We start from the raw sequence: 26,959 nt of genomic DNA, 5'->3' as shown, positions 1-26,959 counted from the left end.
GAACTGCAGCAGTTGGCATCAAATACTTTTTTGAAGATTTATATCTAGCAAAAAAGCTAGACACCAGAAGGATTTAAAGAGAAACAAAAAATCACCCTTCTTTGAACATATAGGACTTTAAACATGACATTAAAGTATTGTCAAAATTCATTATATTTTTCATGATAAGATATCATTGGTAAATTATATCAAAAGCAAAAAATTCACCCACTGTCGTGCTATCCTTACAAGTTAAGCCATTTTCATTTTTTCTATATTCCTTTCCAACAAAATCTTTCTTGAAGCAGTACGTATTGTTAATAACAACCCTTTTGCAATAGTTTTTTTTTTTTTCATGTTTAATCATGAGTAGACAAAGAATGCAGGCTTCCCTGGTGGGTCAGTGGTAAAGAATCTACCTGTCAATGCAGGAGATGTAGGAGACAAGGGTTTGATCCCCGGGAGAAGGGATCCCTGGAGAAGGAAATGGCAACCCTCTCCAGTATTCTTGTCAGAGAAATCCCATGAACAGAGGAGCCTGGCAGGCTACAGTCCACGGAGTTGAAAAGGTCAGACACAACTTAGTGTTTGAGCATGAACATGAGACAAAGAATGCAGATGGGGTACATTGGAGTCAAAAATGAGGTGCTTTTCACAAGAATTTAGCTAAACTGGTAAAATCAGAATATAATGGACAAAATCAGCAATCTACAAAAGTCACCTTAAATAAGTATGTGTACAGGCAAAAAGAGCAGAGTCTACAAATTAAAGCCCCTCTGAATGCAAAAGACATCAATAGTGGAATCAATGGCATTATCACTTGTGAAAGACATGTTAACCACAGGCAGTGGTCAGCACAAAGTCTAGAAAAGAGGATGCTGCCCAGAAGTGCATTGTGGCCAGTCAGCAGGAACATTTCCACTCCTCCAGAGATCTCAGAGCCATTGGAGGTGCTAGTGAGGTCTCCTATCAACTCCCCCACTCTGGCAAAGCACAACCTTATGTGCAGTTTGGCTTTGTGTGAGAATGTCCCTGTGTTGGGAGAGAACAAGCTGACTTCCCGAGAGCAACATCCTGATATACCAGGCAGTTATAGTTCTCTCGGTAAAGTATGTTGTTGTTGTTCAGTTGCTAAGTTGTGTCAACTCTTTGCAATCCCAGGGACTGCAGGATGCCAGGCTCCCGTCCTTCACCATCCCCCAAAGTTTGCTCAGACTCATGTCCAGTGAGTTGGTGATGCTATCTAACTATCTCATCCTTTGCTGCCCCCTTCTCCTTTTGGCTGCAATCTTTCCAACATCAGGGTCTTTCCCAGTGACTTCGCTCTTTGCATCAGGTGGCCAAAGTATTGGAGTTTTAACTTTAGCATCAGTTCTTCCAATGAATATTCAGAGTTGATTTCCTTCAGGACAGACAGGTTTGATCTCTGTGTAGTCCAAGGGACTCTCAAGAGTCTTTTCCAGCACCATAGTGCAAAAGCATCAATTCTTCAGTGCCCAACCTTCTTTATGGTCTAACTTTCACATCTGTACATGATTACTAGAAAAACCATAGCTTTGACTATAAATAACAAACTTGCAAATTTGTGGCATCTCCAGCAGTTTCTTGTGAGTTTTCTGAGTCAGTCCTTTAAATCCTAACCAACTCTGGAAATGCTGACTAAACTGAGTGTGGGGCCCTGAGAAGGTAAGGCACAGCCCTGGAGTCAGAGTGAGCTCTCTGGCCAATCTTAACCCAGAAGCTGGCCTGTCTTGATGATTCCTTGCTAATTTCAGCTATCATCAACCACTTCATGTGGGAATACAGTTACAGTATCTGATCATCATTCCATCTTCTTATTTGACATACATCAGGATTACCTTCTGATGCCTATTTTTCTTGGGAAGATTTCATTCTTTGTGTATTTATTCTTGAAAAGGACTGGATCTAGATTTCATTTTGCCTTTTTTTTCTGTGTGCATTTGAAATATAAGGATAAAGGAAATGTAATTCAGATCTTGGGAAATGAACATGGTTATATTAGGTTTGTTTTTAACCCAAACTATCTGGAGAACAAACAAATAGCGAAGCTGAATTTAGCTTTTCAAATTAAAAAAGCCTCAAACTTACATTGGAACTCATCTCCAGGGTTGGAGTTGGAAGTCGAGGTTGAGGTACTGGCTTTCTTTGAAGAAAACGCATAGGTTTCTTTGCTTCGAAATCCTTATTTTTCTTTTCCAACAGTGCCTGAAATAACACCAGTGTCTGACAATGATATGTCAATATACGTTCATCAACTGTAACAAGTGTACTGCTCTGGTGGTGGAGATTGATAATGGGGGAGGTTATACATATGTGGGAATAAGAAAGTATCTCTACCTTCCTCTTAATTTAGCTGTGAATCTAAAATTGCTCTGAAAAGTGAAGTCTTTAAAAAAAAAAATCAGTGTCATTTCTTACATTTGTATTTTTTCCTACTACCAGATCAGTCAGAAACAATCTTCTCTATGGCCATGCTAGGACAGTTTGAGAAAGTACAAACCAGGGTGCACCTATGATATTCCATGAGTAAGTTAACCACTAAACAAACATGAAACATTCTGGGTGCATCCATTTTAATAAAACGTTTTAGAGACTTTAAAAATGTTTTTGAGTTTTTAAAAGGTTCTATGATGTGTGTATGCAAGCAAATCCCCCAACTTCTGTTCTTCCACATAAGCTAATCTGCTGTTTTAAATGACTTGCCTGGGGCAATAGAAAATTGTCCTGTGCAGTGTCTGACTAAAACATAGAGTATATTTTATTGTTATGGGGGAAATGAAGAGTATTAATTGGCAATTGTTTTCAAGTGAAGACAGCTTGACTTTGAGCTTGAAGCCAAGCACATCAAGATTTTTAAATCTGGTTCCTTGTGAAAGAATGTGTTTCTATTCCAACATGCATTATATATATATATATATATATATATATACACACACATTTTACTTTGGATCATCAAAAAATCCTGACAGAATTATACATAAGGTTTTGTTCATTGGTTCCATTTTCAGACACAGGGGGATGTTTTTAGCTTAAAAGTATCAAAAAATGTGATCTCTGTGATTTTAAATTTTAAAACCACACTTTAATTACTTTTTCATCATTTAATAATTTTTACACTATTTTTCCACAAAAACATAAATAAGTGACCAAACAAACACTAAGTCAAGAGTTAAGATTTATAAAAAATATGCTAATTATGAGTAAAATTTGGAGCCACATCCAATTACCATGGCTGTAATGGAGGCTCTGAGTTTCTTGAAAATAAATCTGATGGCAAATATATATATATAACAGCTCTATAATAGCCAAAACTACCGGATCAACAGGAAGCAGCAGTGGTTTAAAAGTAGAGTTGACCCTTGAACGACATAGGTTTGAACTGCATGGATCCACTTACAGACAGATTTTTTTTCAATAAATATATTGGAAAATTTTTTGGAGATTTTTGACAGTTTGAAGAAACTTCCATATGAACCACACAGCCTAGAAATATAGAAAAAGTCAGGTATGTCATGAATGCATAAAATATTTGCAGCTATTATTCTGTGTTATCCCTTTGTTGTTGTTCAGTCGCTAAGTCATGTCTGACTCTTTGCAACCCCATGGACTGCACCACACCAGGCTTCCCTGTCTTTCACCATCTCCTAGAGATTGCTCAAACTCTTGTCCATTGAGTCATTGTTGCCATCCAACCATCTTATCCTCCGTCACCCCCTTCTCCTCCTGCCCTCAATCTTTCCCAAGACTACACACAAATCTATTACAAAAAGTTAAAGTTTATTGAACTTATGCACACAGACACTTACAGACCATACGTGATGCCATTCAAAGTCAAGAGAAATGTAAACAAAGATGCAATATTAAATGATAACTGCACAAAGCTGTAGGACATACTATACTACTATAATAAATTCATAACTAACTCCTGTTGCTTTTGCTGTGAACTTAAGTGTTGTGACGAACCTAGAGGCATTAAAAAGCAGAGACATTACTTTGCCTTCAAAGGTCCATATAGTCACAGCTATGGCTTTTCCAGTAGTCAAGTATGGATGTGAGAGTCAGACCATAAAGAAGGCTGAGTGCTGAAGAATTGATGCTTTTGAATTGCGGTGCTGGAGAAGACACTTGAAGAGTCCCTGGAACAGCAAGGAGATCAAGCCAGTCAATCCTAAAGGAAATCAACCCTGAATATTCACTGGAAGGACTGAGACTGAGGCTAAAGCTTCAATACTTTGGTCACCTGATGTGAAGAGCTGACTCACTGGAAAAGACCCTGATGTTGGGAAAGATTGAAGGCAGAGGAGAAGGGGACGACAGAGGACAAGATGGTTGGATGGCATCACCAATTCAAGGGACATGAGTTTGAGCAAGCTCCAGGAGATGGTGAAGGACAGGGAAACCTGGTGTTCTGCAGTCTACGGAGTCACAAAGAGTCGGACATGACTGAGTGACTGAACAACAAGCATTGTGAGTGTCCACTTAAAATGTAAGGTGATGCCAAGCATCTGAAGGAGAAATTCGTCTCTGCAATAACGTGCATGTCATGGTAACAAGTGATCTCTAGCAGTTCTTGTATATTTTTCACTGTGTTTAGTGCAATACCATAAACCTTGAATAACAATATGGGACCCATATGAAATGCCACTAGTGATGCTGGGTTTGCTCCCAAGAAGGAGAGAAAAGTCATGATATTAACAAGAAAAAGGTGAAGTGCTTTATATTCACCATAAATGGAGGTTTGCAGCCGCAGTTCCCCACCATTTCAGGATAAATGAATCTAGCGTAAGGACCACTGTGAAAAAAGAAAAGGAAATTCAAGAAGCCATGGTTACAAGCAGATTGAAAACCTTGCACCATTTGCAAAACACCTTATCTCATGTTGAAAATGAAGCTTTCATGTGGATGCAGGATTGCTATGAGAAAGGCATACTTGGACTTCCCTGGTGATTCAGTGGGTTAAGAATCTGCCTGCCAGTACAGGGATTATAGGCTCAATCCCTGGTCCAAGAAGATTCCACCTGCCATCAAACAACTAAGCCCACGTGCCGCAACTACTGACACCCATGTGCTCTAGAGCCCGTGCTCCGCAACAAGAGAAGCCGCTGCAATGAGAGGCCTGCACACTTCAACCAGAGAGTAGCCCACTGGCTACAACTGGAGAAATGCAAAACAAAGACTGGCACGGTCAAAAGTAAAGGACAGAGCATAATTTGATGAGCTTTGGGGGGGGATAAAAGAAAGGCACACCTATAGACTCTAATATGATTCAAAAGAGCTTACCAGATGCCACTAGTGGTAAAGAATATGCCTGCCAATGCAAGAGATGTGGGTTCAATCCCTGGGTTGGGAAATCCCCTAGAGTAGGAAATAGCAACCCACTCCAGTATTCTTGCCTGGGAAATTCCTGGACAGAGAAGTATGGTAGGCTATATTCCATGGGTAGCACAGAGTTAGACATGATTGAGCATGCACGTGCACACACACATGATTAAAAAAAAATTGAAGTCATTATATGAGAACTTTAAGTACAACGAAGGTGAGGATCTAAAGCTGGAGAATTTAATGCCAGCAAAGGATGGTTTGACAATTTTCTAAAGAGGTTTGGCTTAAACCAAGATAACAGAAGTAGCTTCTGCTGACCAAAAGGCAGAAGATTCCCAGACACCATTAAGAAAATCATTGAGGGGAAAGAATATCTTCCTGAACAGGTTTTTAATGCTGATGAAAGTACCCTGCTCTGGGGGAAAATGCCACAAAAGATACTTTTTAGTAAGGAGGAGAAGTAAGCACCAGGATTCAAGGCAGGAGATGAAATGCTAACTCTGTTTTGTGCAAATGCAGTTAGGTTATGATCAGAACTGCCTTATCTACAAAGCTGCTAAGACCCCAGCCTTGAAGGGAAAATGACAATCACCAGTTGCCAATCTTCTGGCTGTAAAAGAAAGCCTGGACAGGTTCCAGGTTTCTGGATTGGTTCCATTAATTAATGTGTTGTTCCTAAAGTCAGGAAGTATCTTGCCAAAAAAGGACTGCCTCTTAAAGTTCTTTAGATATTGGACAATGTCCCTGTTGACATTCATTGTTTTTCAGTCACTAAGTCATGTCCAACTCTCTGCAACCCCATGAACTACAGACACCAGGCGTCCCTATCCTTCATCATATCCCAGAGTTTGCTCAAATTTATGTCCATTGAGTCAGCGATGGCATTCAACCATCTCATCCTCTGTTGTGCCCTTCTACTTTGCCTTCAGTCTTTCCCAGCATCATGGTCTTTTCCAGTGAGTCAGTTCTTCGCATCAGGTAGCCAAAGTATTGGAGCTTCAGCCTCAGCATCAGTCCTTCCAAAGAATATTCAGGGCTGATTTCCTTTAGAATCAACTGGTTTGATCTCCTTGCAGCCCAAGGGACTCTCAAGAGTCTCCTCCAGCACCAGAGTTCAAAAGCACCAATTATTTGGCACTCAGCTTTCTTTATAGTTCAACTTTCACATCGATACATGACCACTGGAAAAACCATACTTTGACTCAACGGAGTCAAAAGTATGAGTTTTGGGAGGAAAAAAGGAAGGCACATCTATAGACTCTAATATGATTCAAAAGAGCTTACCAGATGCCACTAGTGCTAAAGAATATACCTGCCAATGCAAGAGATGTGGGTTCAATCCCTGGGTTGGGAAATCCTCAAAGGATTTGTCAGCAAAGTGATGTCTCTGCTTTTTAATATGCTGTCTTGGATTGTCATAGCTTTTCTTCCAAGGAGCAAGCATCTTTTAATTTCATGGCTGCAGTCACCATCGGCAGTGATTTTGGAGCCCAAGAAAATAGTCTGTACTGTTTTCATTTTTACCCCATCTATTTGCCATGAAGTGATGGGACCAGAAGCCATAATCTTAATATTTTGAATGTTGATTTTTAAGTCAGTATTTGCACTTTCCTCTTTCACCTTCATCACCTTCATCTTTTTCTTTCATCAAGAGGCTCTTCAGTTCCTCTTTGCTTTGTGCCATTAGGGTTGTGTCATCTGCATATCTGAGGTTGTTGATATTTCTCCCAGCAATCTTGATTCCAGCTTGAGCTCCATCCAGCCCAGCATTTCACATGATATACTCTCCATATAAGTTAAATAAGCAGGGTGACAATATACAGCCTTGATGTACTCCTTTCCCAATTTGGAACTAGTCTGTTGTTCCATGTCCAGTTCTAACTGTTGACCTACATACAGATTTCTCAGGAAGGCAGGTCAGGTGGTCCGGTATTCTCATCTTTTGAAGAATTTTCCACAGTTTGCTGCGATCCACACCATCAAAAACTTTAGCATAGTCAACAAAGCAGAAGCAGATGTTTTTTTCTGGAATTCTCTTGCTTTTTCTGTGATCCAATGGATGTTGGCAATTTTATCTCTGGTTTCTCTGCCTTTTCTAAATCCAGCAGCTTGTACATCTGGAAATTCTTGGTTCACATACTGTTGAAGCCTAGCTTGAAAGAGTTTAAGCATCACTTTGCTAGCATGTGAAATGAGCACAGGTGTACGGTAGTTTGAACATTCTTTGACTCTACCCTTCTTTGGGGTTGGAATGAAAACTGACCTTGTTTAGTCCTGTGGCCACTGATAAGTTTTCCAAATTTGGTGGCATATTGATACAGCGCTTTAACAGCATCATCTTTTAAGATTTGAAATAGCTCAGCTGGAATTCAATCACCTCCATTAGCTTTGTTTGTAGTAACACGTCCTAATAAGGCCCACTTGACTTCACACTCCAGGATGTCTGGCTCTAGGTCTGTGACTACATCATTGTGGTTATCTGGGTCATTAAGACCTTTTTTGGTACAGTTCTGGGTATTCTTGCCACCTCTTCTTAATGTCTTCTGTTTCTGTTTGGTCCTTACCATGTCTGTCCTTTATTGCACCCATCGTTGTATGAAAGGTTCTCTTTGTATCTCTGATTTTCTTGAAGGGATATCTAGTCTTTCCCATTCTATCATTTTCCTCCATATCTTTGCATTGTTAAGAAAGCTTTCTTACCTCTCCTTGCTGTTCGTTGGAAATCTTCATTCAGATGGATATATCTTTTCCTTTCTCATCTCTTCGTTTCTCAGCTATTTGTAAGGCCTCCTCAGACAACCACTGTGCCTTCTTGCATTTCTTTTTCTTGGGGATGGTTTTGGTCACTGCCTCACATACAGTATTATAAACCTCCATCCACAGTTCTTCAGGGACTCTATCAGATATAATCCCTTGAGTCTATTTGTTACTTCCACTGTATAATCATTAGGGATTTGATTTAGGTCATACCTGGCCATTCAGAACCCCATGAGTTCAACAACAAAGGCATCAAAGTGATCTACTTGCCCCTGAACACAATGGCTGTAATTCAGCCTCTAGATCAGCGGGCCATAAGGACCTTTAAGGCTTGTTACACATGGTACTTTATGGAAAGGATTATTTATTAAAGGATTATTAATGCAGACACCATGCAAGTCTGCCACTGAAGATGCCATCACTGTTACAGAAAAAGTTGTAAAAGTCAATAAGCCCCAAACAATGAATTCCTGCTGGAGAAAACTGAGTTCAGATTTTATGCATGACTTCACAGGATTTATGACAAAGCCATTCAAGGAAATCATGAAAGAGATTCTGGAGATAGCTAAAAAGGTGGTAGTGGGGGTGAAGGGTTTCAAGACATGGATCTGAGTGCCAGAGAATTGATGCCTCTGAACTGTAGTGCTAGAGAAGACTTGAGAGTCCCCTGGACAGGAGGTAGATCAAACCATTCGATCCTAAAGGAAAGCAACCCTGAATATTCATTGGAAGGGCTGGTGCTAAAGCTGAAGCTCCAATACTTAGGCCACCTGATGTGAAGAGCTGACTTACTGGAAAAGACCCTGATGCTGGGAAAGACTAAGAGTAAGTGGAGAAGGAGGTGACGAACATGAGATGGTTGGATGGCATCACTGACTCAATGGACATGAGTTTGAGCAAACTTGGGAAGACAGTGAAGGACAGGGGAGCCTCACATGCTGCAGTTCATGGGGGTCGCAGAGTCAGACACAGCTTAGTGACTGAACAACAACAGAAGGATACCACACCAGAGGAATGAACAGAAGATGACCTGATGGAGGGGACTGCTTCCAAATGAGGGCCACACAGTGAGGAAGAGCGTGCAGAAGAACCAGCGACAGGAAACAACTGATGGATGACCCGCGAGAGCAATTTTGATTACTCAAGGCTGCATGTGACTTCATGTAAGACACAGACCCTTCTATGTTCAGTGCTGTGGCACTGAAACAAAAAGCAAATGATGAAAGAAGGATTGGTACCGTATAGAAACATTTTTGGAGAAATGAAAAACCAAAAAAGTCAGACAGCAATTAAATGTATTTCTGTAAAGTTACACTGGGTGTGCCTACCTCTCTGGCCTCCCCTTCCACCTCCTCTCTCTCTTCCATCTCTGCCTCCTCTGAGACAGCAAGACCAACCTCTCATCTTCCTCCTCCTCAGTCTATTCAACACGGAGACCACAAAGATGAAGACCTTTATTGTGATCCACTTCCATCTAATGAACGGTAAGTAATCATCATGCCATACAGTTAATAAATTTATCTGTTATGCACGCGTGCAACTGTCTCTGTGTAAAATCGAATAACTGTACATTTTCACGTCATCATGATCACCTAAGTATTTATCATATGGAGCATCGTGCCCAAGACTTGTATTAAATTCAGTGAAGTAAGGCCAAACAGGGAAGCTGTGCTACAGATTTCAACTGAAAAAAGTTTCAAGAAGGAAAGAATCACCAGTCATATACTACGGAGATCTGACTGCTGTGTGGGAGCTAGCAATGCAGAGGGCACTGCTGGACAACAGCAGACTCACTGGAGAGTCTGTTTTAAAGTCTAATTCGTCCGAAGAAAGAGATCAAGATGGTGGAGTAGGACACAGAACTCACTTCCTCCACTGAGCATATCAAAAATATATTTAATTTTTCCAAAACCTGTTCTACAAATACACATGTGGAACAATTCTCAGTGAAAACTATCTGGAGGCTCACGGACTCTTGCACAAACACAGCTGTAAGACCTATACTGAATTGGGCAGAAAGAAAAGAGAAGTGATTAAGGCAAGATTTCCCAGGGGATTCAGAAGAGGAGGAGGTTAACACAGGCAGAGATCTTCCCAAGAGAGTGAGCAGTTTGAGTCACACATTGGGCATCCCAGCCCTGGGGTCTGACACAGGAACGACAAGTCTCCTTGGCTGGTTAGAGAGCCAGTGGGAGTAACAGGAGGACTGTAGGAAGCCTGGGCTCTGCTTGTAAAGAGCACATGCATGCTTGATTGCTCATAAAGCAGAACAAAGAGGGTGGGCTGAAAATCGCATGGGTGGCTGGTTGGTTTCTCATGAATGCCTTGGCATGCAGACCAGCCTGAGCCAAGAGAACGCTCCAGCCCTCTTGGGAACTTGGCTGTGAGATACAGAAGTGGTTCAGACATAAAGCAGCATCTGAACACGGTGGGGGGACAGCCATCTCTGGTGCTTACAGAGGCAGGGCAGCAGGGATAGTCCAGATCTCTGGTCCTAGTGGGGCCACTATGGCCTGTGCCAAGGTTTGCACTTTAATCCATGCCAACTACCCCCGCCACCCCCCTTGCTTCAGCACTGTTCTCATCTGGGGCAAGTGTGTCAGAGCTGAGAAGGGGGAGAGTGTACACTTGGAAGGAATGGAGCCAGCTTTGACCAGATCCTCAGGGCTTCTGCTACAACAACATGGTATAGGAGCTCACCCTCAACAGGGCAGTATGGCCACCAAGCAGAAGGGAAACTTTGTCTTACAACTGGCTTCAGCCCTAGCACCTGCACCCCCAGCCCCAACTCCTACCAAGGGATAGATGCCAACATGCCCTGAGAAAACATCACTTGAGTTCATGTCAAACCCAACTCTCCCACCAAAGCCACTGGGTACAAACAGGCTGTTAGGGATGCTCCCACATAAGGACACCCCTTCAAGACCACAATAGGTAACTGTTTCATCTAATTCCACAGAAGCAGAAAGAAAACCAAAATGAGAAGACAGAGGAATGTGTCTTAATTGGAAGTAAGTCAAAACCTCTGAAAGAGCCTTCCTTGGTGGTCCAGTGGCTAAGGCTCCATGTTCCCAATGCAGCAGCCCGAGTTTGATCCCTTGTTAGGGAATTAGATCCCACACGCTGCAACTAAGAATCAGTGTGCCATGACTAAAGATCCCACACAGTGCAACTAAGACCCAGCACAGCCAACTAAATAAATATATAAATATAAAAACCTGAAAAAACAACTAATTAAACAGAAATAAACAATTTACCAGATAAAGAATTTGAAGCATCAGTAATAAGTGTGCTAATTGAATTAGGAAAAAGGATAGATGAACATCATGAGAATTTTAACAAGGAACTAAAAAATATAAGAAAGGACTAGTCAGAACAAAGAATACAATAACTGAAATAAAGAAAACACATCAGAAGGCATGACTAGGTTACTGGTGATAAAGAAGAGACATAAGTAATCTGGAAGATAGAATAACAGAAGTCATCTAATCAGAACAGGAAAAGGAAAACAAAAAAAAATGAGAATAGTTTAATGGATCTATAGGACAACATCAAAGATATCAACATTTGTGTTATAAGGGTTGCAGAAGAAGAAAAGAGAGAAAAAGGGGTCAAAGTATATTTGTTAAAAGTATGACTGAAAACTTTCCAAACTTGACGAAGGAAATGTATTCAGGTACAGGAAGCACATAGTGTCCCAAACAAGATGAACCCAAGCAGACCCACACTAAGACATAATTAAAATGGCAATGGTTAAACCCAGGATTCTGAAAGGAGCAAGAGAAAAACAAAGAGTCATATATAAGGGAACCCCCATAAAGCTGTCAGCTGATTTTTCAGCAAAAACTCTGCAAATCAGAAGGGAGGGCCATAATATATTCATAATGTGTCCAAAGAGAAAAATCTGTAATCTAGCAAGATTATCATTTAGAATTGAAGGAGAGACAAAGAATTTCTCAGACAAACAAAAACTAAAGAAGTTCAATACTAGACTTACACTAAAAGAAATGTTAAGGGGTCTTCTCTCAATTAAAAAACGCTATGACAAGAATTTAGAAACTATAGTCAAGGAAAAATCCTACTAAGAAAGGCAAATAGATAGTAAGGGCTAAGTTTCAGCCACTTGAATAAGCAAGGACAAAGGTTAAAAGATAACAACTGTAAAAGTAACTGTAACTACGATACACAATGAAGGTATAAACATGAAGACATAAAATAGGATATCAAAACACAAAATGTGAAGAAGGAGTGAGAAAGGTAAATCTTTTAGAATGTATCTGAACTTGTTACTACCGGTTTGAAAGAAGCAGACTTAGTTATAGATCAACATGTATGAATCCCATGGTAACCACAAATCAAAAACTTACAATAGATATACAAAAATGGAGAGGAAAGGAACGTAAGCATTCTACTAAAGGAAATCATCAAACTGCAAGAGAAGAAGCAAAAAGGAGAATGAACGGAGAACTACAGAAACAACCAGAAAACAAGTAATAAAATAGTAACAAGTACATACCCATCAATAATTACTTTATATATCAATGGAACAAAGGGTCCAAACAAAAGACGTGGATTAAAAATGAGACCCATCTATATACTACTTAGAAGATTAAAAATAAGACCCATCTACATGCTACTTAGAAGAGATTCACTTCACAGCTAAAGACACATACAGATTGAAAGTGAGTGGTGGAAAAAGATATTTCATTCAAATAGAAATAAGAAAGCAGGGGTAGCAATACTCATATCAGATAAAATAGGTTTTTTTAAAAAGTCTAACAAGAGATGAAGAAGAGCTTTATATAAAGAAAAAAGATCAATAAAGAAGAAGGTATTACACTCATTAACATATATGTACCCATTAAAGGAACACCTAAATATAAATATTTAAATCAAACATTAATAGACATAAAGGGAGAAATTGATAATAATATAATAATAGGGGCTTACACCTGACTTATATCAATGGATAGATCATCCAGACAGAATATCAATAACTCAACAGCAATTTTAAATGAGACTATTAACCAGTTAGACTTAATAGATATCTAAGAACCTCATGCGAAGAGTTGACTTATTGGAAAAGACCCTGATACTGGGAGGGATTGGGGGCAGGAGGAGAAGGGGACGACAGAGGATGAGATGGCTGGATGGCATCACTGACTTGATGGACGTGAGTCTGAGTGAACTCCAGGAGTTGGTGATGGACAGGGAGGCCTGATGTGCTGCAATTCATGGGGTCGCAAAGAGTCGGACACAACTGAGCGACTGAACTGAACTGAAGGATGCTCTATTCAAAAACAGCAGAATATACTTTGTTTTCTAATGCACAGGGAACATTCTCCAGGATGGATCACATGCTAGGCCACAAAACAAGTCCCAGTAAATTTAAGAGACTAGAAATTGTATAAAGCATTTTTTTGACCATAAACCTATTAAACTAAAAATCAGTTATAGCAAAACAAAGTGATGGGGGAGCACAAACACATGGAGACTAAAATATGTGTTACTGAAAAAAAGAATAGGTCAATGAAGATGTCAAAGATGAAACACCCCAAGACAAATGAAAACGGACACACAACTTTTCAGAACTGATGGAATTCAGCAAAAGCAGTCCTAACAGGAAAGTTTATAATGATACAGGCCCACCTCAAGAAACAAACAAACAAACAAAAATCTAAAATGAACAACCTAACCTTCCATCAAAAGTAATTAGAAAAAGAAAACTAAATAAAGCCCTAAGTCAGCATAAGGAAGGAAATAATAAACATTAGGAAATAAACAGAGACCAAATAAACAATTAAAAACAACAAACAAGGACTGGTTTTTGAAAAGATAAACACAACTGACAAACCTTTAGCCAGGCTCATCAAGAGAAGAGAGAGAGGACCCAAATCAACACAAAAAGAAATGAAAGAGGAAAAATAACAACAGATGTCACAAAGATACAAAAATAAGAAAATACTGGGCTTCCCTGGTGGCTCAGTGGTAAAGAATCTACATGGCAATTCAGAAGACACAGGTTCAACCCCTGATCTGGGAAGATCCCACATGCCATGGAGTAACTAAGCCTGTGTGCAACAACCACTGAGCCTGTGCTCTAGAGTCTGGAAGCTGCAACAGTTACTGAGCCTACACGCCACAACTTCTGAAGCCCGTGCACCCTAGAGCCCGTGCTCCACAACATGAAAAGCCACTGCAATGAGGAGCCGTGCACTGCAACTAGAGAGTAGCCCCTGCTCTCTGCAACAAGAGAAAGCTGGCACAGCAGTGAGGACTTGGCACAGCTAAAAACAAACAAAATTTTGAAAATAATGTGAATAGTTATATGACAACAAATTGGACAGTCTAAAGAAATGGACAAAAGTCTAGAAACATATAACTTTCCAAGACTGAATCAGGAAGAAACAGATAATCTGAACAGATAGATCACTACTAGTGACTTGAATTTGTAAAAACAAACAAAAAAAAAACCCCATCAAAACCAAATGAACAAAATAAAAACAATAAAATTCCCAGGAAACAAAAGTTCAGAATGAGATGGCTTCACAAGGGAATTCTACCAAAGTAACCTTCTCAAACTTTTCCAAAATATAGATGAGGATGGAACACTTTCAAAATCATTCTGAAGCTACCATTACCCTGATATCAAAAACAGACTGGGTGGCATCCTGCTCAGACTTCTGCACACAGCAGCAAGCTGAGGACTCCATGCAGCCATTAGGCACTAGGAGCTTAGATCTGAAGGGCCAGGCCAAGTCCTCTGCCTGGGCCACCCCATGAGCAAGAGAAATCAGACCAAGCACAAAGGAAAAAAAGAAAAGGATCTTAGATATCCTTCAATTCAAAACAATTGATTTAAAGCTGAAGGAGGAGAAGCATAAAGATGGCGGAGGAATAGGACGGGAAGACCACTTTCTCCCTCACAAATTCCTCAAAAGAACATTTCAACGCCGAGCAAACTCCATAAAACAACTTCTCTAGGCTGGCAGAGGACATCAGGCAACCAGAAAAGCAGACCATTGTCTTCTAAAACAGATTTTTAATCTTTGCTCTTAGGGTTTTTGTTGTCAATTTTGTACATTTAAAAACCCAAACTTCACTACCCAAGTCTACCTGAGAGCGAGATTACTGGCTTGACCACTCTCTTCTCCTTTGGACTCTCCTTTTTCTCCACCAGGTGGCCTCTGTCTCTTTTCTCCCCCATCTCTTCTCTATCCAACTCTGTGAATCTCTGTGTGTTCCAGACGGTGGAGAACACCTAAGGAACTGGTTACTGGCAGGATTTGTCTCTCTCCTTCTCATTCCTCTCTCTTATCCTCCGGGTCACCTCTGTCTACTTCCTCCCTCTCCTCGTCCCCGTATAACTCCGTAAATACCTCTGAGCGGTCCAGACTATAGAGCGCACATTAGGAACTGACTACTGACTAGCTTGCTCTCTCCTCTTTTGATCTCACCGCATCTCATTCCAGTTATCTCTAACTACCCCCTCCATCTTCTCTTCTCCTTGTAACTCAGTGAACCTCTCTGAGTGTCCCTCAATGCGGAGAAACTTTTCATCTTTAACCTAGATGTTTTATCATCGGTGCTGTATAGATGGAGAAGTCTAGAGGCTACTGTAAAAATAAAACTGAAAACCAGAAGCAGGAGGCTTAAATCCAAAGCCTGAAAACATTAGAAAACTCTTGAATTCAGGGAATATTAAGCAATAGGAGCTCATCAAATGCCTTCATACCTCCACTGAAACCAAGCTCCACCCAAGGGCCAACAAGTTCCAAAACAAGACATACCACTCAAATTCTCCAGCAACACAGGAACACTCCCCTGAGCTTCAATATACAGGCAGCTCAAAATTATTCCAAAACCTTTGATGTCTCATAACCCATCACTGGTCACTCCACTGCACTCCAGAGAGAAGAAACCCAGCTCCACCCACCAGAACTCCAACACAAGCCTCCCTAACCAGGAAACCTTGACAAGCCACTGATAGAACCCCATCCACAGTGAGGAAGCTCCATAATAAAGGGGACTCCACAAATTACCAGAATATAAAAAGGCCACCCCAAACGCAGCAATATAACCAAGATGAAGAGACAGAGGAATACTCAGCTGGTAAAGGAACAGGAGAGTTGCCCACCAAACCAAACAAAAGAGGAAGAAGTAGGGAATCTACCTGAGAAGGAATTCCGAATATTGATAGTGAAAATGATCCAAAATCTTGAAATCAAAATGGAATCACAGATAAATAGCCTAGAGACAAGGATTGAGAAGATGCAAGAAAGGTTTAACAAGGACCTAGAAGAAATAAAAAAGAGTCAAAATATAATGAATAACGCAATAAATGAGATCAGAAACACTCTGGAGGCAACAAATAGTAGAATAACGGAGGCAGAAGATAGGATTAGTGAAATAGAAGATAGAATGGTAGAAATAAATGAATCAGAGAGGAAACAAGAAAAACGAATTAAAAGAAATGAGGACAATCTCAGAGACCTCCAGGACAACATGAAACACTCAAACATTAGAATTATAGGAGTCCCAGAAGAAGAAGACAAAAAGAAAGACCATGAGAAAATTCTTGAGGAGATAATAGTTGAAAACTTCCCTAAAATGGGGAAGGAAATAATCACCCAAGTCCAAGAAACCCAGAGAGTTCCAAATAGGATAAACCCAAGGCGAAACACCCCAAGACACATATTAATCAAATTAACAAAGATCAAACACAAAGAAGAAATATTAAAAGCAGCAAGGGAAAAACAACAAATAACACACAAGGGGATTCCCATAAGGATAACAGCTGATCTTTCAATAGAAACTCTTCAGGCCAGGAGGGAATGGCAAGACATACTTAAAGTGATGAAAGACAATAACCTACAGCCCAGATTACTGTACCCAGCAAGGATCTCATTCAAATACGAAGGAGAAATCAAAAGCTTTACAGACAAGCAAAAGCTGAGAGAATTCAGCACCACCAAACCAGCTCTCCAACAAATTCTAAAGGATATTCTCTAGACAGGAAACATGAAAAGGGTGTATAAACCCGAACCCAAAACAATAAAGTAAATGGTAACTGGATCATACTTATCAATAATTACCTTAAACGTAAATGGGTTGAACGCCCCAACTAAAAGGCAAAGACTGGCCGAATGGATACAAAAACAAGACCCCTCTATATGCTGCTTACAAGAGACCCACCTAAAAACAAGGGACACATACAGACTGAAAGTGAAGGGCTGGAAAAAGATATACCACGCAAATAGAGACCAAAAGAAAGCAGGAGTGGCAATACTCATATCCGATAAAATAGACTTTAAAACAAAGGCTGTGAAAAGAGACAAAGAAGGACACTACATAATGATCAAAGGATCAATCCAAGAAGAAGATATAACAATTATAAATATATATGCACCCAATATAGGAGCACCGCAATATGTAAGACAAATGCTAACGAGTATGAAAGGGGAAATCAACAATAACACAATAATAGTGGGAGACTTTAATACCCCACTCACACCTATGGACAGATCAACTAAACAAAAAATTAACAAAGAAACGCAAACTTTAAATGATACATTAGATCAGTTAGACCTAATTGATATCTATAGGTCATTTCACCCCAAAACAACGAATTTCACCTTTTTTTCAAGTGCTCATGGAACCTTCTCCAGGATAGATCACATCCTGGGCCATAAATCTAAACTTGATAAATTCAAAAAAATCGAAATCATTCCAAGCATCTTTTCTGACCATAATGCATTAAGATTAGATCTCAATTACAGGAGAAAAACTACTAAAAATTCCAACATATGGAGGTTGAACAACACACTTCTGAATAACCAACAAATCACAGAAGAAATCAAAAAAGAAATCAAAATATGCATAGAAACTAATGAAAATGAAAACACAACAACCCAAAACCTGTGGGACACTATAAAAGCAGTGCTAAGAGGAAAGTTCATAGCAATACAGGCATACCTCAAGAAACAAGAAAAAAGTCAAATAAATAACCTAACTCTACAACTAAAGCAACTAGAAAAGGAAGAATTGGAGAACCCCAGAGTTAGTAGAAGGAAAGAAATCTTAAAAATTAGGGCAGAAATAAATGCAAAAGAAACAAAAGAGACCATAGCAAAAATCAACAAAGCCAAAAGCTGGTTCTTTGAAAGGATAAATAAAATTGACAAACCACTAGCCAGACTCATCAAGAAGCAAAGAGAGAAAAATCAAATCAATAAAATTAGAAATGAAAATGGAGAGATCACAACAGACAACACAGAAATACAAAGGATCATAAGAGACTACTATCAGCAGTTGTATGCCAATAAAATGGACAACGTGGAAGAAATGGACAAATTCTTAGAAAAGTACAATTTTCCAAAACTGAACCAGGAAGAAATAGAAAATCTTAACAGACCCATCACAAGCACGGAAATTGAAATTGTAATTAGAAATCTTCCAGCAAACAAAAGCCAGGGCCAGACGGCTTCGCAGCTGAATTCTACCAAAAATTTCGAGAAGAGCTAACACCTATCCTGCTCAAACTCTTCCAGAAAATTGCAGAGGAAGGTAAACTTCCAAACTCATTCTATGAGGCCACCATCACCCTAATACCAAAACCTGACAAAGATGTCACAGAAAAAGAAAACTACAGGCCAATATCACTGATGAACATAGATGCAAAAATCCTCAACAAAATTCTAGCTATCAGAATCCAACAACACATTAAAAAGATCATACACCATGACCAAGTGGGCTTTATCCCAGGGATGCAAGGATTCTTCAATATCCGCAAATCAATCAATGTAATTCACCACATTAACAAATTGAAAAATAAAAGCCATATGATTATCTCAATAGATGCAGAGAAGGCCTTTGACAAAATTCAACATCCATTTATGATAAAAACTCTCCAGAAAGCAGGAATAGAAGGAACATACCTCAACATAATAAAAGCTATATATGACAAACCCACAGCAAACATTATCCTCAATGGTGAAAACTTGAAAGCATTTCCCCTAAAGTCAGGAACAAGACAAGGGTGTCCACTTTCACCGCTACTATTCAACATAGTTCTGGAACTTTTGGCCACAGCAATCAGAGCAGAAAAACAAATAAAAGGAATCCAAATTGGAAAAGAAGAAGTAAAACTCTCACTGTTTGCAGACGACATGATCCTCTACATGGGAAACCCTAAAGACTCCACCAGAAAATTACTAGAGCTCATCAATGAATATAGTAAAGTTGCAGGATATAAAATCAACACACAGAAATCCCTTGCATTCCTATACACTAATAATGAGAAAGTAGAAAAAGAAATTAAGGAAACAATTCCATTCACCACTGCAACGAAAAGAATAAAATACTTAGGAATATATCTACCCAAAGAAACTAAAGACCTATATATAGAAAACTATAAAACACTGATGAAAGAAATCAAAGAGGACACTAATAGATGGAGAAATATACCATGTTCATGGATCGGAAGAATCAATATAGTGAAAATGAGTATACTACCCAAAGCAATTTACAAATTCAATGCAATCCCTATCAAGCTACCAGCCATATTTTTCACAGAACTAGAACAAATAATTTCAAGATTTGTATGGAAATACAAAAAACCTCGAATTGCCAAAGCAATCTTGAGAAAGAAGAATGGAACTGGAGGAATCAACTTGCCTGACTTCAGGCTCTACTACAAAGCCACAGTCATCAAAACAGTATGGTACTGGCACAAAGACAGACATATAGATCAATGGAACAAAATAGAAAGCCCAGAGATAAATCCACACACATATGGACACCTTGTCTTTGACAAAGGAGGCAAGAATATACAATGGAGTAAAGACAATCTCTTTAACAAGTGGTGCTGGGAAAACTGGTCAACCACTTGTAAAAGAATGAAACTAGATCACTTTCTAACACCACACACAAAAATAAACTCAAAATGGATTAAAGATCTAAATGTAAGACCAGAAACTATAAAACTCCTAGAGGAGAACATAGGCAAAACACTCTCAGACATAAATCACAGCAGGATCCTCTATGATCCACCTCCCAGAATTCTGGAAATAAAAGCAAAAATAAACAAATGGGATCTAATTACAATTAAAAGCTTCTGCACAACAAAGGAAACTATAAGCAAGGTGAAAAGACAGCCTTCTGAATGGGAGAAAATAATAGCAAATGAACCAACTGACAAACAACTAATCTCAAAAATATACAAGCAACTTATGCAGCTCAATTCCAGAAAAATAAGCGACCCAATCAAAAAATGGGCCAAAGAACTAAATAGACATTTCTCCAAAGAAGACATACGGATGGCTAACAAACACATGAAAAGATGCTCAACATCACTCATTATCAGAGAAATGCAAATCAAAACCACAATGAGGTACCACTTCACACCAGTCAGAATGGCTGCAATCCAAAAATCTGCAAGCAATAAATGCTGGAGAGGGTGTGGAGAAAAGGGAACCCTCCTACACTGTTGGTGGGAATGCAAACTAGTACAGCCACTATGGAGAACAGTGTGGAGATTCCTTAAAAAATTGCAAATAGAACTGCCTTATGACCCAGCAATCCCACTGCTGGGCATACACACTGAGGAAACCAGAATTGAAAGAGACACATGTACCCCAATGTTCATCACAGCACTGTTTATAATAGCCAGGACATGGAAACAACCTAGATGTCCATCAGCAGATGAATGGATAAGAAAGCTTTGGTACATGTACACAATGGAGTATTACTCAGCCGTTAAAAAGAATTCATTTGAATCAGTTCTGATGAGATGGATGAAACTGGAGCCGATTATACAGAGTGAAGTAAGCCAGAAAGAAAAACACCAATACAGTATACTAACACATATATATGGAATTTAGAAAGATGGCAATGACGACCCTGTATGCAAGACAGGAAAAAAGACACAGCGGTGTATAACGGACTTTTGGACTCAGAGGGAGAGGGAGAGGGTGGGATGATTTTGGAGAATGGCATTCTACCATGTATACTATCATGTCAGAATTGAATCGCCAGTCTATGTCTGACGCAGGATACAGCATGCTTGGGGTTGGTGCATGGGGATGACCCACTGAGATGTTATGGGGAGGGAGGTGGGAGGGGGGTTCATGTTTGCTAACACATGTAAGAATTAAAGATTTTAAAATTAAAACAAAAAAAAACAAAAACAGACTGAAAAAAAAGGAAATTACAAGCCAATAAATTTAATGAATATAGATACAAAAATCCTCAACAAAATATCAGCAAACCCAATCAACAATAATAAAAAGGATCACACACCATGATCAAATGGGATTTGTTTGAGGTGATGCAAAGATGGTTCAATATTCACCAATCAATATGATACACCACATTAACAAAAGGAAAGGCAACAATCATATATTCATTTCAACAGACACAGAAAAAGCATTTGACAAAATTCAACATCCATTCATGATAAAATTAAACATCCATTCATGATAAAAACTCTCAGTAATGTGGATACAGAGGGAACATATCTCAATATAATAAAAGTCATTTATCACAAACCCACAAGGACTAACATACTCTATGGTGAAAAACTGAAAGTTTTTTCTCCAAAATCAGAAACAAGATAAGAATGCCCACTCTTGCCACTTCTATTTAATATAGTATTGGAAATTCTCATCACAGCAATCAGACAAGGAAAAAATCCATCCAAATTGGAACAGAAGAAGTAAAACTGTCACTATTTGCAAATGATATGATACCATATATAGAAAACCTAAAGTTTCCACAAAAGAAACTATTAGAACCAATGAATTAATTCACTAAAGTTGTAAGATACAAGAGTAATATACAGAAATCTGTTGCTTTTCTATATACTAATAATGAAATATCATAAAGAGAAAATAAAGGAATGGTCCCATTTGAAAACACATCAAAAAGAATAAAATACCCAAAGAATAAACTTACCACTGAGGTCAAATACCTATACTCTGAAACTATAAAACACTGATGAAGAAATCTGAAAATGATACAAAGAAATGCCAATATAACCTGTGTTCTTGGATTGGAAGAATTAATAGTTAAAATGTCCATACTACCCAAAGCCATCTGCATATTTAATGCAATCCCTATCAAAATATCCAAGACATTTTCAACAGAACCAAAAGAAACAACCCCAAAATTTATATGAATCACAAAAGACCCCAAATTACTAATGCAATCTTAAGAAAAAAGGATAAATCCGGAATTAACATGCTCCCTGGCTTCAGACTATACTACAAAGCTATAGTAATCAAGACAGTATGATACTGCCATGAAGAGACACACATAGATCAACAGAACAGAATAAAGAGCTCAGAAATAAACCCATGCACTTATTTTCAATTAATCTTTGATGAAAGACACAAGAATATACAATAGAGATATGACAATCTCTTCAATAAGTGGTGCTGCAAAAACTGGACAGTAACATATAAAAGGATAATATTAGAGGACTTCCCTGGTGGTACAGTCGATAGGAATCTGCCTGCCAGTGTAAGAGACACAGGTTTGATCACTGGTCTAGGAAAATTCCACATGCTGCAGGCAACTAAGCCCGTACACCACTACTACTGAGCTCATGCACTCTAGGGCCTGTGAGCCACAACTAATGAGCCCCTGTGTCACAGTCACTGAAGGCTGTGTGCCTAGAGCTTGTGCTGTACAAGAGACGCCACTGCAATGAGAAGTCTGTGCACTGCAAAAAAGAGTAGCCCCTGTTCATTGCAACTGGAGAAAGCCCACGGACAACAATGAAGATCCAGTCCAACCAAAAAATTAATAAATAAATAATTTTTAAAAAGGATAATACTAGAAACTTTGCTTACATCATATACAAAAATAAATGGATTAAAGACCTCCATCTAAGACTGGAGACCATAAAATTCCTAGTAAAGAACATAAGCAGAACACTCTTTGACATAAATTGTAGCAATGTCTTTTATGGATCTGTCTCTTAAGCCAAGGGCTTCCCAGGTGGCTCAATGGTAAAGAATCCACTTGCCAGTGCAGGAGACACGGGTTTAATCCTTGGGTTGGGAAGATCCCCTGGAGAAGGAAATGGCAGCCCTCTCCAATATTCTTGCCTGGAAAATCTCATGGACAGAGGAACCTGGTGGACTACAGTCCGTGGGTTCACAAAAGAGTTGGACATGACTTAGTAACTAAACAACAGTAACAACTCCTAAGGCAAAAGAACCAAAAGCAAAAACAGACAAACAGGACCTAATTAAACTTGAGCTTTTGCATAGGAAACCGTCAACAAGATGAAAAGACAACCTACTGAATCACTGTGTTGTATACCTGAAACTAACAATGTAAATCAACTGTACTTTAATGAGAAAAAAGACTGTCTTGGAATGGATAGCCTATCTTAACACAGACACAAGGTGAGTGATATTTAATATGAAATTAACATGTTTTATTACTGTTTTATAACTTTGCTTTCAAAGAATTACATTACCATGCTGCTAAGTCACTTCAGTCGTGTCCAACTCTGTGCAACCCCATAGACAGCAGCCCACCAGGCTCCCCCGTCCCTGGGATTCTCCAGGCAAGAACACTGGAGTGGGCTGCCATTTCATTCTCCAATACATTACCATACTGAATGCTTTTCTCTCTCATAATTTCAGAAACTGCTTATCATCCTATTACCACAGGTAAGTAGGAGAACAATCTTTAAGTATGTTAAAAATAAATGAATTGTATACTTTATAAGGTTAAGTTTATGGTACATGAATTATATCTCAATAAAAAGTAAAGGAGGAGTAAAGACTTCCAGATAAAACCGAGGGAGTTCACTCCCAGTAGACCTGCCCTGTAATAAATGGTGAAACAAGTTCCTTAGGAAGGAGATAAAGAACATAGGTCAGAAACTTGGATCTATTTAAGAAAGGAAGAGTGAGGTTTCCCAGGCGGCCCATTGATAAAGAAGCCTCCTGACAATGCAGGAGACAAGGGTTCGATCCCTGGTCTGGGAAGATTCCACATGCCACCAAGTAAGGCCCTGTGCTGCAACTATCGAGCCTGTGCTCCAGAGCCTGGGAGCACAGCTACAGAGGCTGTGAGCCTTCGAGCCTGTGCTCCACAGCAAGAGAAGTCACCACAACCAGAAGCCCGCACACTGCAACTAGAGAGTGTTCCCTGTTCTCCGCCACTGGGGAAAGCTGAGCACGTCAACAAAGACCCAGTGCCACCAAAAATAAATAAATAAATAAATAAAAATTTTTTTAAAAAAGGAAGAGTGGAAGAGGTGGAATAAATAAAGGTAAAATAAAATATGTTTTATTTTTAATTGCTGTAAAGGATAACTGCTAAAACTGTAAGAGTAAAAATGTACTGGGTGATTATAGCATAGGAATCAGTGAAATAAATGACAGCAATGTCACAGGGATGGTACAGAGGAATTAGAATAATCTGCTATACAGTAACCACATGACATATTATTTGAAGGTGGACTCAGATTATTTTATATGTAAAATCATTATACTAGTTCACAAAGCAAGTCTCACTAAATTTCAAAGAATAGGTATCATACAGGCTAGGATCTCTGACCACAGCGCAATTGAGTACAATTCCTGCATGTTTGGAAATTTTAAAACACATTGTTAAATACTCACAGGTTCAAAAATCATAATGAATGTTTTAAAAAAAAGATATTAACAATAGTGTCAAACTATATACCAAAATTAATGGAAAGTACCAAAATCAGTGTTTCGAAGGAAAATGGTTAGCTTTAAATATTAAACGAAACTGATGAGTACCTGAAAATTAATGAGCTATGTTTCTATTGTAAGTTAGGAAAAGAACCACAAAACAGAACCAAAGAAAGTCTAAAGAAAGATAAAATAAATATGAGTGGGAACTAATGAAACTGAAAATATATACACAACAGAGAAAATCAACAAAATAAAAAATTCAATGTTTGAAAAAAATACCAAGAAAATAAACAACCCTTCAGTAAAGTTGATTAAGGGAAAAGAGTTAAAGGACAAATAAATAACTTGATGAATGAAAAGAATGGGCATGATTATAGATAAACACTAAAAAAGATTTTAAAGTAATACTATCAACAACCATATGCAAAAATACTGAAAGGTTAGATGAAACAGAATTTGTAAAGAAAATACAATTTACCAATACGATGCACAAAGTTCTATAAGTTGTAAGAAAACTGAAGGAGTGTTTAAGAATTTTTCCCATGAAGGAAACATCTGTCTCAGATAATTTTATACGAACAGGTACCAAACTGAAGAAACAGATCATCTTAAACTTATTTAAACTCTTTCCAAAGGAAGAAAGAAGGAATACTCTCCAGTCCATTTCAGAAGATGTGTATAACTCTAAGACCAGTGTCACATACAGTCATATAGTTCTTCTTTCTGAGTAAGAAAAATAAAGCTGTTTCCCTCATGAATATACAATAAAAATTCTGAGCAAAATATCAGTATATCAAATCCAACAATGTAATAAAAATAATACACTCTGACCATGTTATGTTCATACTAAGTGAAAGTAACCTGGTCATGTCCAACTCTTTGCAACCCCATGAACTATACAGTCCAGGCAATTCTCCAGGCCAGAATACTGGAGTGAGTAGTCTTTCCCTTCTCCAAGGGATCTTTCCAACCCAGGGATCAAACCTAGGTCTCCCGCATTGTAGGTGGATTCTTTACCAGCTAAGCCACCAGGGAAGCCCAAATATGGCTAAGTATGTGAAGTACTAAGGGAAGTACTTCAGGGAAGTACTAAGTATGTGAGCACAAATTAACATTTATAAAAAGCTATAAATATTCCTTATTAGAATAGTAATTTTTCAAAAGAAAAACTATATAATTATCTCAATAAATGCAGATAAAACATTTGATAAAATTCAACATAAACACATTATTAAAAGCTTCAGTATGTTAGGAATAGATGGGAACTTCCATACTCTAATAAGAATATCCACAAAACAATCTTATAGAAAGTGAGAAAATGATGAATATAGAATTTAGAATCAGTAAAGAGACTGCAGGATGAGGTAGGAAAGAACCACATAGATACACTATTTTAAATGTCCTAATTCTTATATTGTCAAGGACCTAATTTTTATCTTCAGTGTGAGCTCCCTGGAAAGTGGAAGTGTTAGTTGCTCAGTAGTGTCCGACCCTTTGCAACCCCACCAGGCTCCTCTATCCATGGAATTCTCCAGGGAAGAACACTGGAGCAGGTTCATTTCCTTCTCCAGGGGATCTTTCCAGTTGAGGGATTCAACCCACATCTCCTGCATTGCAGGTAAATTCTTCATTGTCTGAGCCACCAGGGAAGCCCTGGATCCTTATGCTATTACTAACTGAACAAACAAACATGCTTGGACCAGTGAGGAGGGTATGCCATAAATCAGTGAGTCTCAAAGTGTGGTCCCTGCAGCATCAGCATCCCCTGGAAACTTGCGAAAAATGCCAATACTCCAGGCCTCTCTCCCCTACTGAATCAGAAACTTTGGGGGTGGGGCCCACCAGCACATGTCTTAACAAGCCCTCCAGGTGATTCTGATGCAGCATAAAGACTAAGCACGACAATCATAACCTACAGATTCAAAAGTATACAAGTCTGAACACCTATAGTCCAATTAAGAAAAGAGAAAGGCCAGCTAATGGATGAAGCTGTACAGTTGGCTCATGGGATGACCACCAAACTTTCTCATTTAGCTGAGTTTAAACTAGATGAGAGGGATGCTGAACATGACTCCCTTTATTCATGATGCTAACAAATTTAAAGGAGAAAAATAAGACCTATTACACTATTAAAACCAACAGTAATCCTGAATGCTAGAAACTTGTTATACATCAATGCTGTGTCATATTTTATTGGG

At 38.8% G+C, this 26,959-nt stretch overlaps 1 protein-coding gene across 1 annotated transcript in view; it reads right to left on the bottom strand.

The window, feature by feature from the left end:
• Positions 1-26,959, bottom strand: part of CFAP91 (cilia and flagella associated protein 91) — a 90,616-nt gene that overhangs the window by 20,516 nt on the left and 43,141 nt on the right. Inside the window, exon 11 of the mRNA XM_068968468.1 lies at positions 2,089-2,205. Within this exon, the coding sequence (XP_068824569.1) occupies positions 2,089-2,205 (117 nt within the window). The remainder of the gene's footprint in view (positions 1-2,088; positions 2,206-26,959) is intronic.

The sequence above is a fragment of the Capricornis sumatraensis genome, chromosome 1 (assembly GCF_032405125.1).
Source record: "Capricornis sumatraensis isolate serow.1 chromosome 1, serow.2, whole genome shotgun sequence".
Lineage (NCBI taxonomy): Eukaryota > Metazoa > Chordata > Mammalia > Artiodactyla > Bovidae > Capricornis > Capricornis sumatraensis.
This window is presented reverse-complemented; position numbering and strand designations above follow the sequence as displayed.